Below are 20,309 nucleotides of genomic sequence, written 5' to 3' on the forward strand. Positions count from 1 at the left end.
TTAATTAGGGCCGATTTCAAGTTGTTTTCATAACAATCGGGAATTGGTATTTTTGGACACCGATTTGGCCAATTTGATTTTTTACCCCTTTATTTATCCTTTATTTAACTAGGCAAGTCAGTTAAGAACACATTCTTATTTTCAATGACGGCCTAGGAACGGTGGGTTTACTGCCTTGTTCAGGGGCAGAATTACAGATTTTTACCTTGTCAGCTCGGGGGATTCAATCTGGCAACCTTACAGTTAACTAGCCCAACGCTCTAACCACTTGATTACATTGCACTCCACAAGGAGACTGCCTGTTACGCGAATGCAAGGTAAGTTGCTAGCTAGCATTAAACTTATCTTATAAAAAACAAATCAATCAATCATAATCACTAGTTAACTACACATGGTTGATGAAATTAGTAGTTTATCTAGCGTGTCCTGCGTTGCATATAATCGATGCGGTGCGTTTTCGCAAAAAAGGACTGTCTTGCTCCAATGTGTACCTAACCATAAACATCAATGCCTTTCTTAAAATTAATACACAAGTATATATTTTTAAACCTGCATATTTAGTTCATATTGCCTGCTCGTTGCGAACTCTGTGAAGACTATTTATTCCTAACAAAGACAGCCAACCTAGCCAAACGTGGGATGATCTAACAAAAGCGTATTTGCGAAAAAAGCACAATCGTTGCACGACTGTACCTAACCATAAACATCAATGCCTTTCTTAAAATCAATACAGAGAACTATATATTTTTTAAACATGCATATTTTGCTAAAAGAAATCCAGGTTAGCAGGTAATATTAACCAGGCGAAATTGTGTCACTTCTCTTGCGTTCATTGCACGCAGAGTCAGTGTATATGCAACAGTTTGGGCCGCCTAATTTGCCAGAATTTTACGTAATTATGACATAACATTGAAGGTTGTGCAATGTAACAGGAATATTTAGATTTATGGATGCCACCCGATAGATAAAATACGGAAAGGTTTACATCGCATTCAGGCATTTTGGGGTGTTGCATGCTATCAGATAATAGCTTCTCATGCTTTCGCCGAAAAGCATTTTAAAAATCTGACTTGTTGGCTAGGTTCACAACGAGTGTAGCTTTAATTCAATACCCTGCTTGTGAATTTTGATCAAGGTTTGAGTTTTAACGAGTACATTTAGCATTTAGCGTAGCGCATTTGCATTTCCAGGTGCCTAGTTGAGACATATGCGTCTCAAGTAGAATCAAGAAGTTAAAAGGAACCACCAGCTTGAATGTTCTCAAGTTCTGAGCAAGGAACTTAGCTTTCTTACATGGCAAATATTGCACTTTTACTTTCTCCTCCAACACTGTTTTTGCATTATGTAAACCAAATTGAACATGTTTCATTATCTACTTGAGGCTAAATTGATTTTATTGATGTATTATATTAAGTTACAATAAGTTACAATAAGTGTTTGTTTTTTTTTATTTATAAATTGGCCGATTAATCGGTACCGGATTTTTTTGGTCCTCCAATAATCGGTATCGGCGTTGAAAAATAATAAGTCGGTCGACCTCTAGCCTACACTGATCAATATTCCTTCCTACCATTCCGCCAACCAATATGAGCAAATCAGCCATTCTATGCAGTATTCTACTATACACTGAACAGTGTGAAGTTAAATGTAATGTGTTGTATTAAGTAGAAGTGTGAATTTCAGTGACAGGTTTTTGGAGAACGGGGGACGGAGCGAACAGGATGCTCGGCCACTGATTTTTTCCCACCATGGTATCGCGATACTATTTGGTATCATGCTACTTCGTCTGATATTGTATCGTTTGTCAAAATGTTGGTATCGTGACAAGCCTAGACTACTTGTATCAGCATCAATGTTGCCACTCTGGTCCCGTTTAGCATTAGCCTTAGCTAACCTGTGAAATGTGGGACTGGGGTTTGTTGTCTCCGTCCAGGTACGTCTCGTTTTTGTCTCCCAGAAGGCCTTGCACCTGGTACTCCAGCACGTAGCTGTCGATGAAGCGCTCCAGCTCCTCAATCTCCTGTGAGCGCGTGCTGCCCGCCTCTGAGGATGCGGACGCCACCGACGAGTTTTCCATGGCAACCTGCTGCCTGCCCGCTGGCGGGGGAGGGAGGAGAGGACCTGCAGAGAGGTGCAGGAGAAATGGCTGGTTAGTAGAGAGATCAAAACAAAAACAAGACTGCAGCATATCAACTTAAAACCACCATGTTGAATCAAGAAGCTATAAGTGTGTCATTCAGACAGATAGTTCAATCATTTTCATTCAAGAAAAGCTCATTCAAAAACATCCATTAAGAAAATGTCAAATAGACACTGTCAGACCTCTCAGAAGACTGAACGCAAAATCCAAACCACTCCCATTCAGGGCAGAGCAGTAATAACACCACTCCATCAGCAGGGGAGGCATAGTGTGTTTACATCCCAGACAGAATTGTCCTTCAGTCCTACTGCTACGCCCAGGCCCAGCAGGCAGCAGAACCACAGTCTAGTCACAGTCGGTCTGTCTCACCTCCTAACCTTGTCCCCAGACCAGAGCCAGACATAGTCAGTTATGAAACAGGACAGCTTTGTCTCTCTGCAGGGGTTTTACCAGGCACTAACTCAGCCATGGCTCGTTGGCCAAAGCCTATGGGGATATCAAACACCCAAATAAAGGTATGTAGTAAACACAGGCTTAGCAGATCTTACACGTTTTGTTCTATGAAAATCTTCAACAGCTAACATCACTTTTTGTGAATTGGGAAGCATTTATGTAATCCAAACAAGCACATAAAGACCTCATATTCATACAGGTCGTGTTAACACACTGATATTATCTCATAGAACAAAGCGTTTAAAGATCTCCTATAAGCCTCAGACCTTAATTTCCCTATTAATTTCCCCCATAGGAATGGCTGAACGAACCAAAGGTAACTCATTTCAGTTTTTTAGGACTACAAGATAGCGAGCTCTATGCCTTTCACCCTGCCTGTGTTGTCTCTCTTGTCGTGATCTGTGTTTTGTCCTATATTTAAATGTTATTTTTTTCTTTTTAATCCCAGCCCCCGTCCCCGCAGGAAGTCTTTCGCCTTTTGGTATTATCGTCATTATAATGAAGAATTTGTTGTTAACTGACTCATCTAATTAAATAAAAGGTTAAATAAAAATTATAAAAAATATATTTAAAAAAATCCATCTTTCCTTCACTTTCTCTCCCTCTTCCCAACTCTACCTCTCCTTCCCTGTGTTTTATCTGACAGTGAAGTGGCTGTTGGTGGTCACATGACTAAGGCCTTCTGCTAAGCTTCTTTACACTACTGCCCTGCCTGAGCACTGGGCATGCCACGCAAGAGGATTTACTATGGCAGCAGAGCAGCCTGAATAGTGGTATAGTAGTAGGCCTGTGTTGAGACTGCCTGAGGCAGTTGTATGTAGGCTACTCTCAACCAATTAAAGGGGAGTAAATGCAGACTCATTTTGTTCTTTACAATGGACATTAGCCTACTACACAGACTGATTAACGCTTCTTGTTTCTGTAATATGACGTACTAATGCTCTGATCCTCATTCTATTGCTGCTATACCTATAGGTTTTAATCTCGCTGTGTGTAGATATGATCCACTAATCTGGGGCCTGATTAGCCTAGCTAGTGAGGCTAATGCTAACTCCACTGATGGCTACACATTCACCAGTTGACCACTGGTCAGTAGACTGGCTGAAGTGACTCACATGGTCCACAGCGAGGGAGAGCTGTGACACAATGGTCTGAACAGGAGTCTGTTAGCACAGTATTCGCTAGTGATGGGAGGGGGGTGTATAGTTAAATATAGGGATATTATTTTGGATGAAATATCTTATTGTATTGACAATATCGCAATATAATTTTGGCGCTAGACAGCTGTACATGCACCAAAACGGCAGTATTTTTCCTTCATAGCTTGTTCTCCATCTTTTTAAATAGGGAGCCAATTTATTTTTCCGCACTTTTCTTTCCAAGGCTGATCAAAACATGTTTTGTTATGGCCCTGTCTTGTCCATCTGCAGCAGAAATATGGAGAGCATTGTTTTTTTTGGAACATCACAGTATCAAATCACAATGCATACAGCAGAGGCATTCAACTCTTACCCTACGAGGTCCAGAGCCGGCTGGTTTTCTGGTATACCTGAATGAATTAAACTCACCTGGTCACACAGGTCTAAATAGTGCCCGTTTAAGAAAATAATGTGGGGGAAAAAGCAGTGGAACTGGCTTCGAGGTCCAGAGTTGAGTTTGAGGGGCATATAGAATCTTAAGAATCGCAATACATATCGTATCGGCACCGAAGTATCGAGATAATATTGTATCGTGATAATATTGTATCGTGAGGTCCCTGGCAATTCCCAGCCCTAATAAGAACCAAAGCGTTGGTCAGTGTCCCGGTGACAACATGCAACAAAGATTTTAGAGTTACATATAAGGAAATCAGTCAATATAAATAAATTCATTAGGCCCTAATCTATGGATTTCAAATGAATGGGAATACATAAATCTGTTGGTCACAGATACCTTAAAAAGTAAGGGCATGAATCAGTGGTGTGACCACAATTTGCCTCATGCAGCGCGACACATCTTCGCATAGAGTTGATCAGGCTGTTGATTGCAGCCCGTGGAATGTTGTCCCACTCTTCAATAGCTGTGCAAAGTTGCTGGATATTGGCCAGTCCACTTGATAGGCTGATAAAATTTAGGGAGCCTTGTTTTCAGATTAGTGTTGTTAAAATCCCCAGCTACAATAAATACAGCCTCAGGATATGTGGTTTCCAGTTTACATAGAGTCCAATGAAGTTCTTTCAGGGACGTTGAGGTGTCTGCTTGGGGGGGTGGGGATTCTCTTGGTAGATAATGCGGTCGGCTCCCTCATGTGGTACCCTTCCTGCAGGCTCATCCTGACATGACAATGCCAGCATGACAATGCCACCAGCCATACTGCTCGTTCTGTGGTGGATTTCCTGCAAGACAGGAATGTCAGTGTTCTGCCATGGCCAGTGAAGAGCCCAGATCTCAATCCCATTGAGCAGGTCTGGGACCTGTTGGATCGGAGGGTCAGGGATAGGGCTAGGGACATTCCCCTCAGAAATGTCCGGGAACTTGCAGGGGCTTGGTGGAAGAGTGGGGTAACATCTCACAGCAAGAACTGGCAAATCTGGTGCAGTCCATGAGGAGGAGATGCACTGCAGTACTTAATGCAGCTGGTTGCCACACCAGATACTGACTGTTACTTTTGATTTTGACCCCCCTTTGTTCAGGGACACATTATTCAATTTCTGTTAGTCCCATGTCTGTGGAACTTGTTCAGTTTATGTCTCAGTTGTTGAATCTTATGTAAATACAAGTATTTACACATGTTACGTTTGCTGAAAATAAACGCTGTTGTCAGTGAGAGCACGTTTCCTTTTTTGCTGAGTTTATAAACATATTTACCACTTCTTAGACTTGCTTTCAATAAGAATGAAAGATCAATAAATCACATTTATGTGAATTTGGTCAGGTCGCCCAAAAAGATACATATTGCATCTTTAAGAATGCTTCCTAGAAGCACCCTGCTGCTGCAGGTAAGATGAAATTATATTTCTTGTTTTCAACCAGCGCCGGCTGTCGGCTATGCAGCCGATTAGACTCATTTTCAGCCAGGCACTTTCCCACTTAAATTAACTAGGCTACTTTTCAATTCGCTAGCCAGAAAAAAAGTATGTCAAGCCTTCTCCCGCTAGAATGAACATTATGCATCTTCTAGTGATCTATTGATAGGACAGGCGTGTGTCAGTCACAAAGTGAGCGATGACGGGGAAACACTGTTGGTTTGACAGTGCGCTGGTCGATCCCGCCTCTCGGTACCTGGGTGTGTGTGTGTGTTGTGTGTGCTGTGGTTGCAGTCAAATTCCTCTACACGCAGGAAGAGAGCATGAATTTGTATGTCCCATAATGTGAGTGAATTTGCTTCCCACATATAATGTGGAAACAATGAGTAGAAATCCATTTAGGCCATTGTTTTCTGGCACATCCGTTTGTTTTCTTTCACGTTCAGATTCCGACACTAGCGCTGGCCAGTAAAAACGCGTCGGGCCAGTGGATCTCGACAGGGCCAGTTCAACATTTACCTACTCTGTTGCAGTGTTAATATCATGCTATTTGAATTTGAGCATATGATTGGCAGTTCATTCAAGCGCCACATAAGAATAAATACTCACCGAAAGGCAAATGGACATTATAGCCGAAATTATTTAGGCCTATGACACAAGTAGGCTTGTAAACATAACAAAAATCATATATATATATATATATATATACACAGTGCCTTGCGAAAGTATTCGGCCCCCTTGAACTTTGCGACCTTTTGCCACATTTCAGGCTTCAAACATAAAGATATAAAACTGTATTTTTTTTGTGAAGAATCAACAACAAGTGGGACACAATCATGAAGTGGAACGACATTTATTGGATATTTCAAACTTTTTTAACAAATCAAAAACTGAAAAATTGGGCGTGCAAAATTATTCAGCCCCCTTAAGTTAATACTTTGTAGCGCCACCTTTTGCTGCGATTACAGCTGTAAGTCGCTTGGGGTATGTCTCTATCAGTTTTGCACATCGAGAGACTGACATTTTTTCCCATTCCTCCTTGCAAAACAGCTCGAGCTCAGTGAGGTTGGATGGAGAGCATTTGTGAACAGCAGTTTTCAGTTCTTTCCACAGATTCTCGATTGGATTCAGGTCTGGACTTTGACTTGGCCATTCTAACACCTGGATATGTTTATTTTTGAACCATTCCATTGTAGATTTTGCTTTATGTTTTGGATCATTGTCTTGTTGGAAGACAAATCTCCGTCCCAGTCTCAGGTCTTTTGCAGACTCCATCAGGTTTTCTTCCAGAATGGTCCTGTATTTGGCTCCATCCATCTTCCCATCAATTTTAACCATCTTCCCTGTCCCTGCTGAAGAAAAGCAGGCCCAAACCATGATGCTGCCACCACCATGTTTGACAGTGGGGATGGTGTGTTCAGTGTGATGAGCTGTGTTGCTTTCACACCAAACATAACGTTTTGCATTGTTGCCAGAAAGTTCAATTTTGGTTTCATCTGACCAGAGCACCTTCTTCCACATGTTTGGTGTGTCTCCCAGGTGGCTTGTGGCAAACTTTAAACAACACTTTTTATGGATATCTTTAAGAAATGGCTTTCTTCTTGCCACTCTTCCATAAAGGCCAGATTTGTGCAATATACGACTGATTGTTGTCCTATGGACAGAGTCTCCCACCTCAGCTGTAGATCTCTGCAGTTCATCCAGAGTGATCATGGGCCTCTTGGCTGCATCTCTGATCAGTCTTCTCCTTGTATGAGCTGAAAGTTTAGAGGGACGGCCAGGTCTTGGTAGATTTGCAGTGGTCTGATACTCATTCCATTTCAATATTATCGCTTGCACAGTGCTCCTTGGGATGTTTAAAGCTTGGGAAATCTTTTTGTATCCAAATCCGGCTTTAAACTTCTTCACAACAGTATCTCGGACCTGCCTGGTGTGTTCCTTGTTCTTCATGATGCTCTCTGCGCTTTTAACGGACCTCTGAGACTATCACAGTGCAGGCTATCACCATGCATAATGCACATTCACTAATAGTCAATAACTTCTTGCATCGAAAATTATCACGTCTCACCAACAATCTGTCAAGCCCATGTGCTAGTGTTTTTGCCAGCTAATCTTTCTATTTTAAGTTAGGCCAACTTGAATCGATTGCCAGCTAACAAGGTTGAACAGCGGAATTGTTATGAACAAACCCCTTCTGTCTGTCTCCAACTATTAGAAAAGCATGTAAGCCTGCCCACTTTTTTCAGATGTTGAAGTCGAGTGGCCTACCTTATTTCTCAGAATGAGAACGAGTTGCCAAATCCTTATACAATTGTTTTTTATGCTTATTGCACATTTAAAAGACACAGACTAGACAGCTACTATAACAGTCATTGGCTAAAATACTGTTAGCGGTACATGGTACACCAATGCCGTTCATTGATACTCTCGTTTTAGTGTTATTTGCTCTGCGCGCAATTTGAGTAATTCAGACATAAAAAGGGTATAGTTAGAAAAGTTTACTTCTCTTTTACAGTAAAATAATGTCTCAATGTGTTTGTGTCCATATGACCGATTCTGTTGGACCAAGCGTCAAATATAAATAGCGAGTTGAATAAATAAATATAAAATAAATAAATATAAATAGCGAGTTTTGGGCCTAAGCTTGTCGCCTGACTTCCCGCCATTGGGACAACGACTCCCATTGTTAGGGCGGAGACGGGCACCTCGTCATTATATACAGATCTCTGGTGTATATAGGAAGGTGCACACATCACAGAGGATCGAAGGAGATGAGACCAAAAATACAACATGAGAACATAAACGGACATAAACGCCCATAAAAACTTGATTCTTGCGATACAGGCATTTGGAATATCGCGCAAAAACACAACTTCAAATTAATTTGATATATCGCCCAGCCCTATTGTATACCCAAATCAAGCTTGACAAGTTGCTATACTCTGACTATAAATGAGGTGGCATGGTGCCTGCGTTACAACAACAACATGGAAATGAGAAGACCACATGGAAAGAAAATGCTTTTCAGCCCTCTCTCTCTATATATGCCTGGTAACACCACAGTGTGAGTAAACAGTCCTGTGTGAGTATGAATCTAAATTTGCTAGCTTTGGTCTGGATAGAGGATGTCATAGCTGTACTGAGGGGCTTGTGGGGGCGACAGGCAGAAGTGGGGGGCCCACCTTCACATGCAGTCTTAGGTGTGTCAATGGGAACATTGTTCCTCCAGTTTGACCCTGGTGGGGCCTTGGGAGCAGGGACTAGGACAGGGGTGTGCAGGCCTGGCAGCAGCCCCACTGGGCTTCCCTAGATGCCTGGCTCACCAACATGTGCATGAATGCCGAGGCGAAGGTATTATCTCACAGCAAAGCCTGAGATATGATATACATGATGCATGCAGCACAATATCATACAAAGGCCTCAAAACCAGTGGGGCTGCAGGTAGCACAGTGGTTAGAGTGTTGGGCCAGTAACAGAAAGGTTGCTAGATTGAATCCCTGAGCTGACAAGGTAAAAAATCTGTTGTTCTGTCCCTGAACAAGGCAGTTAACCCACTGTTCCTAGGGCCGTCTTTGTAAATACGAATTTGTTCTTAACTGACTTGCCTAGTTAAATAAAGGTTAAATAAATAAAATAAAAAAGTTCACCTAAGCTATATGTCAACAAAGGAGGATGAGATCACAACAAAACTTTGTCACAGGAAGGTCCTAGGTAGTTGCTATCCCAGCATAGCCACAGCGGTCAGGGAACAAAGGACGAATAAACAAAGGTCTTTGGTGGAATTAGTGTAACTATTACCATTATTTTTAAGCCAGAGAGCAGCTATTAGGCTAATTAAAACCCCACCAAGCTGCTGAAAGATACACCATGTATACAAAATTACACTAGAATAATAGTGAAGACATCAAAACTAATCATGTAGTAACCAAAAATAGTTTTATATTTATGTTTAAACATATTTTATATTTGAGATTCTTCAAAGTAGCCACCCTTTGCCTTCACAGATTTACACACTCTTGGCATTCTCTCAACCAGCTTCACGAGGTAGTCAAATGGAATGCATTTCAATTAACAGGTGTGCTTTGTTAAAAGTGTTAATTTCTTTCCATCTTAATGCATTTGAGCTAGTCAGTTGTGTTGTAGGGGTGGTAAATAGAAGATGGGTCTATTTAGTAAAAGACCAAGTCCATATTATGGCAAGAACAGTTCAAATAATCAAAAGAGAAGCGACAGACCATTACTTTAAGACACTAAGGTCAGTCAATGCGGAACATTTCAAGAACTTTGAAAGTTTCTTCAAGTGCAGTCACAAAAACCATCAAGCGCTATAATGAAACCGCCACAGGAAAGAAAGACCCAGAGTTACCTCTGCTGCAGAGAATAAGTTCAATAGAGTTTACTGCAGCTGATTGCAGCACAAATAAATGCTTCAGAGTTCAAGTAACAGACACATCTCAACATCAACTGTTCAGAAGAGACCGCGTGAATCAGGCCTTCATGGTTGAATTGCTGTAAAGAAACCACTACTTTTTGTTTTTTTTCCGTTATTTTACCAGGTAAGTTGACTGAGAACACGGGGAATAGTTACCGGAGAGAGGAGGGGGGATGAATGAGACAATGAGACCGTGATGGTTTGAGAGCCAGATTGGGAATTTAGCCAAGACACCGGGGTTAACACCCCTACTCTTACGATAAGTGCCATGGGATCTTTAATGACCTCAGAGAGTCAGGACACCCATTTAACGTCCCATCCGAAAGACAGCACCCTACACAGGGCAGTGTCCCCAATCACTGACCTGGGGAATTGGGATATTTTTTAGACCAGAGGAAAGAGTGCCTCCTACTGGCCCTCCAACAGCACTTCCAGCATCCTCTGGTCTCCCATCCAGGGACTGACCAGGACCAACCCTGCTTAGCTTCAGAAGCAAGCCAGCAGTGGTAAGCAGGGTGGTATGCTGCTGGCTACTAAAAGGACACCAATAAGAAGCAGACTTGCTTGGGCCAAGAAACACGAGAAATGAACATTAGACCGGTGGAAATCTGTCCTGTGGTCTGGTGAGTCCAAATTTTAGATTTTTTGTTCCAACTATCGTGTCTTTGTGAGACGCACAAATGTGTGGCTCCCACCGTGAAACACGGAGGTGGTGGTGGGATGGTGTGGGGGTGCTTTGCCGGTGACACTGTCAGTGATTTATTTAGAATTCAAGGCACACTTAACAAGCATGGCTACCACAGCATTCTGCAGCGATGCGCCGTCCAATCTGGTTTGAACTTAGTGGGACTATCATTTATTTTTCCAACAGGACAATGAACCAAAACACACCTCCAGGCTGTGTAAGGGCTATTTAACCAAGGAGAGTGATGGAGTGCTGCATTGGAAGACCTGGCCTCTACAATCACCCGACCTCAACCCAATTGTGATGGTTTGGGATCAGTTGGACCGCAGAGTGAAGTAAAAGCAGCCAACAAGTGCTCAGCATATGTGGGAACTCCTTCAAGGCTGTTGGAAAAGCATTCCTCATGAAGTTGGTTGAGAGAATGCAAAGAGTGTGCAACATTGTCATTAAGGCAAAGAGTGGCTACTTTGAAGAATCTAAAATATATATTGATTTGTTTAACACTTTTGGTTACTACATGATTCCATAGTTTGATGTGTTCACTATTATTCTAGAATGTAGAAAATAGTACAAATAAAGAAAAACCCTGGAATGAGTAGCTGTCCAAACTTTTGACTGGTACTGTATGTTGACACCCCAATTAGTGGATTCGGCTATTTCAGCCACACCTGTTGATGACAGGTTTATAAAAATCGAGCACATAGCCTTGCATCTCCATAGACAAACATTGGTAGGAGAATGTCCTTACTTAAAGCAGGGGTTGGAACCGAAATAATTTTCCAATCGTTTCGTTCTGAACAGAACAACATGTGGTTCCGTTTCAATGTTCCGACCAGCAAAATAAAGTTCTGAACGGGATCGAACGTCAAAAGTACTGGTATATTTTGTCATTTTCTGTTTTTTGTACGTTTAGCTCAACATTAAATTACACCAATCATGCAGTGCAGATAGAGCAGCTTGTTATGGAGCAGGCAAGCTATAGATCAGTGAGTTGTTTACATCCGTAATGGAAACACAAGATGCAACTGAAATTTTGAAGGTGGGGAGAGAGAAAGAGAAAGAGGGTGGAGGAGAAGACTTGGCTTGAAGAACTGGGCATCTTGTGATGACAAGCATTATCTGAATTAGGACCACAGAATTATACATACAGAGGAACGGCTTCTATGGAGGAACTTTGAATGTCTTTGAACGTCAGAGTCGGCTTAACATTGGACCAGAGATACATAGCTAGCTAACAAGCTTGTGTGTGCAGAGCGGCACTAGAATTAAAAACACGTGTTACCTTTTTGTAGTTAATCCAATCTGAAATGTGATAACTATAGTATTTGTAACTATCATTGAAAAAGTGAATCCATACTTCTAATTAAAAATCTCTCTCCCCATCTTCTGAATCACGCTTGTCACGTCAGTAAGCTACAGTTTAGCTTTGGAGGGGGAGGGGCAGGTAGCCTACACACTGGATGAGGTTTCTGATTGACAGGGGAGGGCTTTGCATGTTCTTTTTTTGTGTGACTGAAAGAACATGCCTGGAATGTAAAATAGCTTTATTAACCAGTTCCCATGAATTTTAAAACAACGGTTCTGCGCCGGTATAGTATAGATCACTTTCGTTCCCGGTTCTGATTCTGTTCCATGAACAATTTAGGTATTTTCTGTATCTGTTCCCTGAACCGGTTCCAACTGTGGTGCACATTAATGTTAGAAACGTATCGTTCTATGTATCGTTAGCGCATCAATTTATCGCAATATGGATTTTTGTCTATATCACCCAGCTCTAATATATTCCCATACTGGACTAAATCATTGGATTCTCAGGCAGCTTTAAACCGTAAAGCTGGGTGATAGACACACAGCAGAATAATGTACTCACTGCTTCTAATACACTAAAAGCCTATTCTATCTAGTACAGTTCCCTGCTTATTATAATACAACTATGTGGGTGATTTATAACTCCTTATAGACTAAGCAAATTATTCTGACATCTTCTCATCTACGGCTGCCCACACCACTTCCAATAACACCACAAATATTGCCTCAAAAAGTCTCTATACAAGATTTAAGCGAGGGCTCATCCTTCATCCATGACATTAGCCTAGCTTTACTTTGTTTTGTGCATCAGTAACAGTGGCACTTTCGAGGACTCAAGCCAAGGTCACATGATGATTTCCATCCAGGTCATCATAATCTCATCACTGTAGTGATACACAGGGCCAGAGGCTGTGACCACAGGACTGCATTAGTAGGCTACAGAAATCAATGCAGAGCGCTTAGGTTAGAGAACTGCCTGGCTGCTGTGCTGCAGCCTAAACTGACCCGACACAAAACACTGCAGCCTAGGTTGACAACCCTGCTGAAGCCCTGATAAATGAAGCTTGGGCTGTGTCTCATTCAACGTGTTCCCATCACTTCCCTTCACAGATCTGAGAGGACTGGATATGTGAGAGCAATATGGCAGAAACTTGGTGGAGCTCATAGTGTTGTCAGTATTATTTTTAAAGTAATTTCTACTTCAATACCAGATTTAGTATCACAATACTCAATACCAAAAAGATACTACGACAAAACAAAGGCGTATTAGCCAGTCTCAGAATAGAGCTTGATCCAGACAGATAAAATCAGCTACTGCTCTGTTCAATAGGTGGGCATTTTTTTGTTCAATATCATTACATTACAAAATGTGTATGTCCATTTTTTAGAGACAGCCATGTATGCATTAATGAATCAATTTGACTTTGGTAAAAACAATCTACCTACAAAACAACATAATGGTAACTTATTTAAATGGTAAATCTCTATTGATAAACTGGGTAAATCAATATGTAGCCTAGGTCTAATCACAAGACAGGTAAAGGAATATTATTCAATAGGAATGTGTGCATGCATTGAGTTACTGAGCTTGTTTTAGCTGATTTCATGGGGCTACAGATGACAAACAATCCCTTCCGTTTAGGTCTTAGTTTATTGTGGCAACTGTTAAGAGAACATGTACTTTAAATTCCACTGATCAACAACATTTGCATTGAAGAAGCAATCTATTATAAAAGTGTGCGCTGTATCTTTAAGAAAGTAATGATGTCATTCATGAGGCAGAGTGTGGCTGTGGAGAAAAATAAGTGAATTTGTTTTTGGTGGCGAGGGAGACGATGTGAATTAATAATGTGTTTTGTGGCAATCAGCTTTGAAAATCAGAGTATTTTGCGTTATGGTTTGCATATTATCACCAAAAAAGTACTACGGTAGTGAAGTCAGCTGTAAGCTTGCAGGGAAAGTTAGCCCTACAATTAAAGCTGGAAGCTACCGGTATTGTCTTGCATTGTAAAAGTGTTCTGGACTATCGACATTGTTGTGCAAACAGTTTCAACATTTTTACATGCCGTGTTGCATTATTAAAGTGTGTTAACTTCTGTGCAGCATGAGTGGGACGCTAACAATGCAGCTAACAACTAACAAAGTTTTAGTATAGCGTGCAACACTAATTCACAATACAGGTGCATGCATATTCAATAGGAGTGTGTGCATGCATTGAGTTATTGAGCTGATTTCACAGGGCTACAGATGATAAACAATCTGTTTCTTTTCCATTTGGGACTTATTTTATTGTACTGATCAACATTTGTATAGAAGAAGTAATTGCTTCTTTTTTTACCCTCTTTTTCTCATCAATTTCATGACATCCAGTTGCAATCCAATTACGATATTGTCTCATCGCTGCAACTACCCAACGGGCTCGGGAGAGGCGAAGGTCGAGTCATGTGTCCCCTGAAACATGACCAACCAAACCGCGCTTCTTAACACCTGCCTACTTAACCCGGAAGCCAGCTGCACCAATGTGTCAGAGGAAACACCGTCAGTTGGACCGAAGTTAGCCTGCAGGCGCCCAGCCCACCACAAGGAATCGCTAAAGCGCAATGAGCTGAGTAAAGCCCCCCGGCCAAACGATGCTGAGCCAATTGTGCGCCGCCCTATGGGACTCCCGGTCACAGCCGGTTGTGACACAGCCTGGGATCGAACCCGGGTCTGTAGTGATGAATCAAGCACTGCGATGATGTGCTGCAGCGGTCTGAGGCCGAAGTAATCTCTTTTATAAAAGTGAGCACGCTGTATATAAGACCCATGATGTCATTTACACAAACTGAGCAAAGATGATCTTGACTGGGAGAGATGTGAGGCGGGGGAGATGAAGTGAATGGATAAAGTGTTTGGTGGCAATCAGCTTTGAAATCAGCAATATTTTTGCGTTATGGTTTGTATATTATAACAAACAAAGTACTAGGTTAGTGAATTTATGTTAGCTTTAACAAGGAATGTTAGCCTACAAAGCTGGAAGCTACCGTTACCTTTTGCATTGTAAAATGCTCTAGCCTCTATGGACATAGTAATTTACTGTTTGCAAAACAGTTTTAAAAATTCTACATGCCATGTCGCATTATTCAAGTGTGTTAACTTCTGTGCACCATTAGTGGGGAGTCCAGTGCAGGCTAGCAATGAGTAAGAGGAGCAGGCATGGTGTGCATTAGAGGTTGACCGACTATGATTTTTCAACCAAAAAAAGCCGAGGCCGATTTCTATATATATTTGTGATAATGACAATTACAACAGTACTGAATGAACAAAAACCCTTTTATTTTAAATTAATATAATACATAAATAAAATAAATGTAGTCTCAAATAAATAATGAAACATGTTCAATTTGTTTTAAATAATGCAAAAACATGTGCCATGTAAAAAAGATACAATTTAAGTTCCTTGCTCAGTACATGAGAACATATGAAAGCTGGTGGTTCAATATTCCCAGTTAAGAAGTTTTAGGTTGTAGTTATTATAGGAATTATGAAGTGTCAACTATCTCTCTATACCATTTGTTTTTCATATCCTTTTAACTATTGGATCTTCTTATAGGCACTTTAGTATTGCCAGCCTAATCTCTGGAGTTGATAGACTTGAAGTCATAAACAGCGCTGTGCATCACGTATGGCTAAGAGCTGCTCGCAAATGCAGTAAAGTGCTGTTTGAATGAATGCCTACGAGCCTGCTGCTGCCTACGAGCCTGCTGCTGCCTACCACCACTCAGTCAGACCGCTCTATCAAATATCAAATCATAGAATTAATTATAATAAACACACAGAATTATGAGCCTTTGGTCCATTAATATGGTCAAATCCGGAAACTATAATTTCGAAAACAAAACGTTTACTCTTTCAGCGAAATACGGAACTATTACATATTTTGTTTAACGGGTGGCAACCATAAGTCTAAATATTGCTGTTACATTGCACAACCTTCAATGTTATGGCATAATTATGTAAAATTCTGGCTAATTAATTATGGTCTTTATTAGGAAGAAACAGTTCACAACGAGCCAGGTGGCCCAAACTGTTACATATACCCTGACTCTGCTTGCACTGAACGCACGAGAAGTGACAATTTCCCAAGATCAAATTTCCTGCTAACATGCATTTATTTTAACTAAATATGCAGGTTTAAAAATATATACTTCTGTGTATTGATTTTAAGAAAGGCATTGATGTTTATGGTTAGGTGCATTTGTGCATCGAAAGTGCTTTTTTCGCAAATGCACTTTTGTTAAATCATCACCCGTTCGGCGAAGTTGAATTAGGCTGTGATTCGACGATAAATGAACAGGCACCGCATTGATTACATGCAAAGCAGGACAAGCTAGTTAGCCTAGGAATATCATCAACCATGTGTAGTTAACTAATGATTATGTGAAGATTGATTGTTTTTTATAAGATAAGTTTAATGCTAGCTAGCAACTTACCTTGACTCATTGCAGCCACAAGGTCCTTTTGACGCTGCACTCGCGTAACAGGTGGTCAGCCTGCCACGCAGTTTCCTCATGGATTGCAATGTAATCGGCCATAATCGGCATCCAAAAAGGCTGATTACCAATTGTTATGAAAACTTGAAAATCGGCCCTAGTTAATCGGTTGACCTCTAGTGTGCACTATAATGGGGTGGGTTGTGCTGATAGACAGGCTTGATTCATGACAACAACCCAGATGGAATTGCCTATGATTAAAAAAAGTTATTTAATCTAACATATGCAGGTAATTCAAGATCGATATTTTGATGTGCAACCTATAGAATCCAGAATGATCAGATTTATTTTGGGTTCTTCAGAGATGGATTTGCCGACATCTTTGTGCGTAGGCCCAGGCTATATTATTAGCCTATTCACCACCTAAGGAAGTGTGAACTCAAAACACTTAGCAGGTATGCCAACTAAATATGACATTGTTGCTAGATAGCCATGTAGACTAATTGATTAATTGATCAGTAAATGTAATGCCCTACAAAACTTTCCAGTGCTAGGTCTAGGCTACTTAAATGAAAATGGAGAGCTCTGCGGGCACTTCAAAACCATACTACATAGCTTACTCTGGTTGTAAAGTGGTGCCATGAACCAATATACATTAAATACTCACAGAAAGCTGTGACTGCTGTCTAACTAGATCAGTAGCTGCTTTGAAAACGTTATTTTTCCACAATTGCATTTTGAACAATTGTCATATGCTGGTCATATTGTCATATGAGTGAAGAGGGGCTTGCACACACAGCAGCCGACAATAAAACAGGGACAGGCAGATACTTTTATAGCAGGAATCATAATGCATAGGTTATTACTGTTGACCAGTGGTTTTCGAACAAACAGAACAAAATCCCCGAAAATTATGAGCTAAGCAAAATACTTTGGTAAGAGGAGGGCAAGGTGAGTAGGTTAATTTTCAGTTTATTGTCCTAGCTTTATGTTAACACCCTAAGGTCGATGTCCACACCCCAGTGGAAATCTAATTTGCATAAGACTGTTAAGTGCCAAAGGGCACTTAATAAGAGCACATGTAAAATATATATATATATATATATATATATATATATATATATATATATATATATATATATATATATATATATAGAATACAAACATACTATATATATGAATATATATATATATATATATATATATATATATATAGTATGTTTGTATTCTCTCTCTTTTTTTTAATCATGTGCTCTTATTAAGTACTTAACAGTCTTATGCAAATTCGATTTCCACTGGGGAAATATATAGTATGTATTATTATTAATTTTTTTTTTTGCTAAATTTCTAAGCCTAATTTCAGTTTGTGACAAAACAAGCAGTGTAGATAATCAGTTTACCATCTTAACCACTGAAATATATTTTCAATAACCAAAAATATATAATATTTTCAGGTGTTTGAAGCTGGTGTACAAAATCAAAAGTAAAAGACTCAAAAACTAAACTTAAGGAGAAGCGTAGAAAATGGCGCAAACAACAGATCTACCGCGTCCTAGACTTGCTTTCAATGACACAGATCTAGAACTACATTTATATGTGAACTTGCTCGGGTTGAACCAAAAAGTTCGATACTGCAGCGACCATAAGAATCGACTAGCTGTGTAGCTAGCTAGTTAGCAACTACTAACGTCTCAGCTGGGACAACACTTAGCGGATGGTTTGAGAGTAACACATGCTCGCTAGCTAATAATAACAACAACAACAACAAAAAAACGTATTTTCGATATGGAATCTTTTTCAGTGTGTTTTATTTTACCGGACGCGTGCCTCATGTTGACTATCAGGAAAAAAAAGAATGACCACACATCTGTCCGGCCTCGGGCGCCATCACGCTAGTTAACGTTACCTACGTTAGTTTAATTCATGCTCAAACCCCAACGTTGCCTACTGTCATAACTATAAAGTTTACAAGCCAGTCACAGCTTTCTGTCAAGCCACAATCAGTTGAAATGTCTTTCATAATCATCATTTAGCCACACCATGTCTCAGGCAGCGAAAACATGCACAACATTGGATCTGATCACACACCGTACCTAGCTTTAGACCAACACTCAACTGGCAAACATTATTTCAGCTAGATAGCGAAAGCTAAAACCATTTACAGAAAACAATATCCTCACCCAGATTTTGGATTCGGACGGCTGGGGAATCCGGGATCACCTCCTGATATTAAACCCACTGTGTCATGGGTATATTTCTCGGGAGAGAAACGTATTCGGAAGAAAAAGATTACGCTCCCAGACACACAAGCAGGGGAAACGCATGAATGTGACGTTTAGTCCGGTTTGCTCGCTGGACATGTGTACGTGGAGGCTTGGATTCTGGGAGCTGGAGTTCTAGTGAGACATCGCAGTCTTGTTGAAATGTATATATGTTGTAATGATACAGGCTTATACAGACATTTTAGAAGGATCTATGAGGTTATTGGGGGACATTTGATGTGTTTTATTATTTCTGAAGTCAATTTCAGTTTATTGATTTTTTTTATTGTCCCTGTGCTGTGTTTTATCTAGGCCTATTCTAATGCTATTACGGTACAAATTATCCACTGTTCAAATGTTTATTTAAATTTTATTTCATACAATTTATATTTTTGTGTTTAAATAGATTCTCATGCAACAGCCTGCGTTGTTATACAATAGACTGTACCATTTATTGTTATCTATAAATAAAATCAAACAACAACCATGTTTTAAGACAAGGAGTTTTTGCTTTGTTATGGTGTTAATTGATTTGAGCGCAGTGATGGGTTTTTATCTGTGTCCAACGAAGTAACTCAAGCAGAGAGAATCTCTTTGTGGTGTATGTAGCAAATGGCATGTATTGTATTTTTACTTAAGTCCACAAGTGACCCCTTGTGGGTACTGGATGAAATACAACTTTTGCAATCATGATTGTGCAAAGACATTTTACAGTTTTTTTCGATTGCTAAACGACAGTGGGCACAACTGGAGTCACATGTGCAAAACTCTAACTACAGTCTGCACTACCAACAGTCACCTGAGCTAAACAGTTCACATCACCTGCAAAACTCATTCCAAGCAACACAACTCTTCACACATGGCTCAAAACACGCTCAGTGCAGCCAAACACTATGCACAACCCTCACTGAGATAACACACACTGTCACTCAGAACACACTGAGAGTAAAAACACTAGCATCAAACACCAATACAGAAAATACAAACTTTTCATCTTTACAGTTTGAACAATTTCAGTGACTTCATACAAAGTAATATTTTCTTCAAAGAAAAGAGTGACATTCTTTCACATGATTTATTAAAATTTTTAGAACATAATTCTTTAAGGTAAATGAAAATGTGCAGTTTGCTTCAATAGTCTGTAGTAATTTACGGAATTACAGTAATGAGAAAAAAAAGGTAGAAACTAAAAGTACATACTGTAATTCAAACAAATAATTGAGGGGCTAATCCTGCCTTTCTCTAGCATCAGGCCACAGGTTTTCTTCAACATCACATCTAATGTTTTCTCTTGCCATGCACCTGGGGAAGAACCTTCTGGAGTGCCTTATCCATCCCTGGCAGTCCTCTGGACTCGTGTCCTCACATCCGGCACGCATTGCTTCCAAAAGAGACATTTGGTCATGTGGGTGGTGACCAAACACTTTCCACCTCCAGGCAGAGAAAAACTCCTCTATTGGGTTGAGGAAGGGTGAATATGCAGGCAGGTACAAAACCATAAATCTGTGATGTGCTGCAAACCAAACTGTGACAGCTGCAGAGTGGTGAAAAGC

At 40.4% G+C, this 20,309-nt stretch overlaps 1 protein-coding gene across 1 annotated transcript in view; it reads right to left on the minus strand.

The window, feature by feature from the left end:
- LOC139408935 (CBP80/20-dependent translation initiation factor-like) overlaps window positions 1–18,805 on the minus strand; it is a 128,871-nt gene extending 110,066 nt beyond the window's left edge. Inside the window, 2 exon segments of the mRNA XM_071153423.1 lie at window positions 1,895–2,121; window positions 18,676–18,805. Coding sequence (XP_071009524.1) covers window positions 1,895–2,077 — 183 coding nt within the window. The 5' untranslated portion in view covers window positions 2,078–2,121; window positions 18,676–18,805.
- Window positions 18,806–20,309: the final 1,504 nt, after the last annotated feature.

This window comes from Oncorhynchus clarkii, chromosome 5 (assembly GCF_045791955.1).
Source record: "Oncorhynchus clarkii lewisi isolate Uvic-CL-2024 chromosome 5, UVic_Ocla_1.0, whole genome shotgun sequence".
Classification (NCBI taxonomy): Eukaryota; Metazoa; Chordata; class Actinopteri; order Salmoniformes; family Salmonidae; genus Oncorhynchus; species Oncorhynchus clarkii.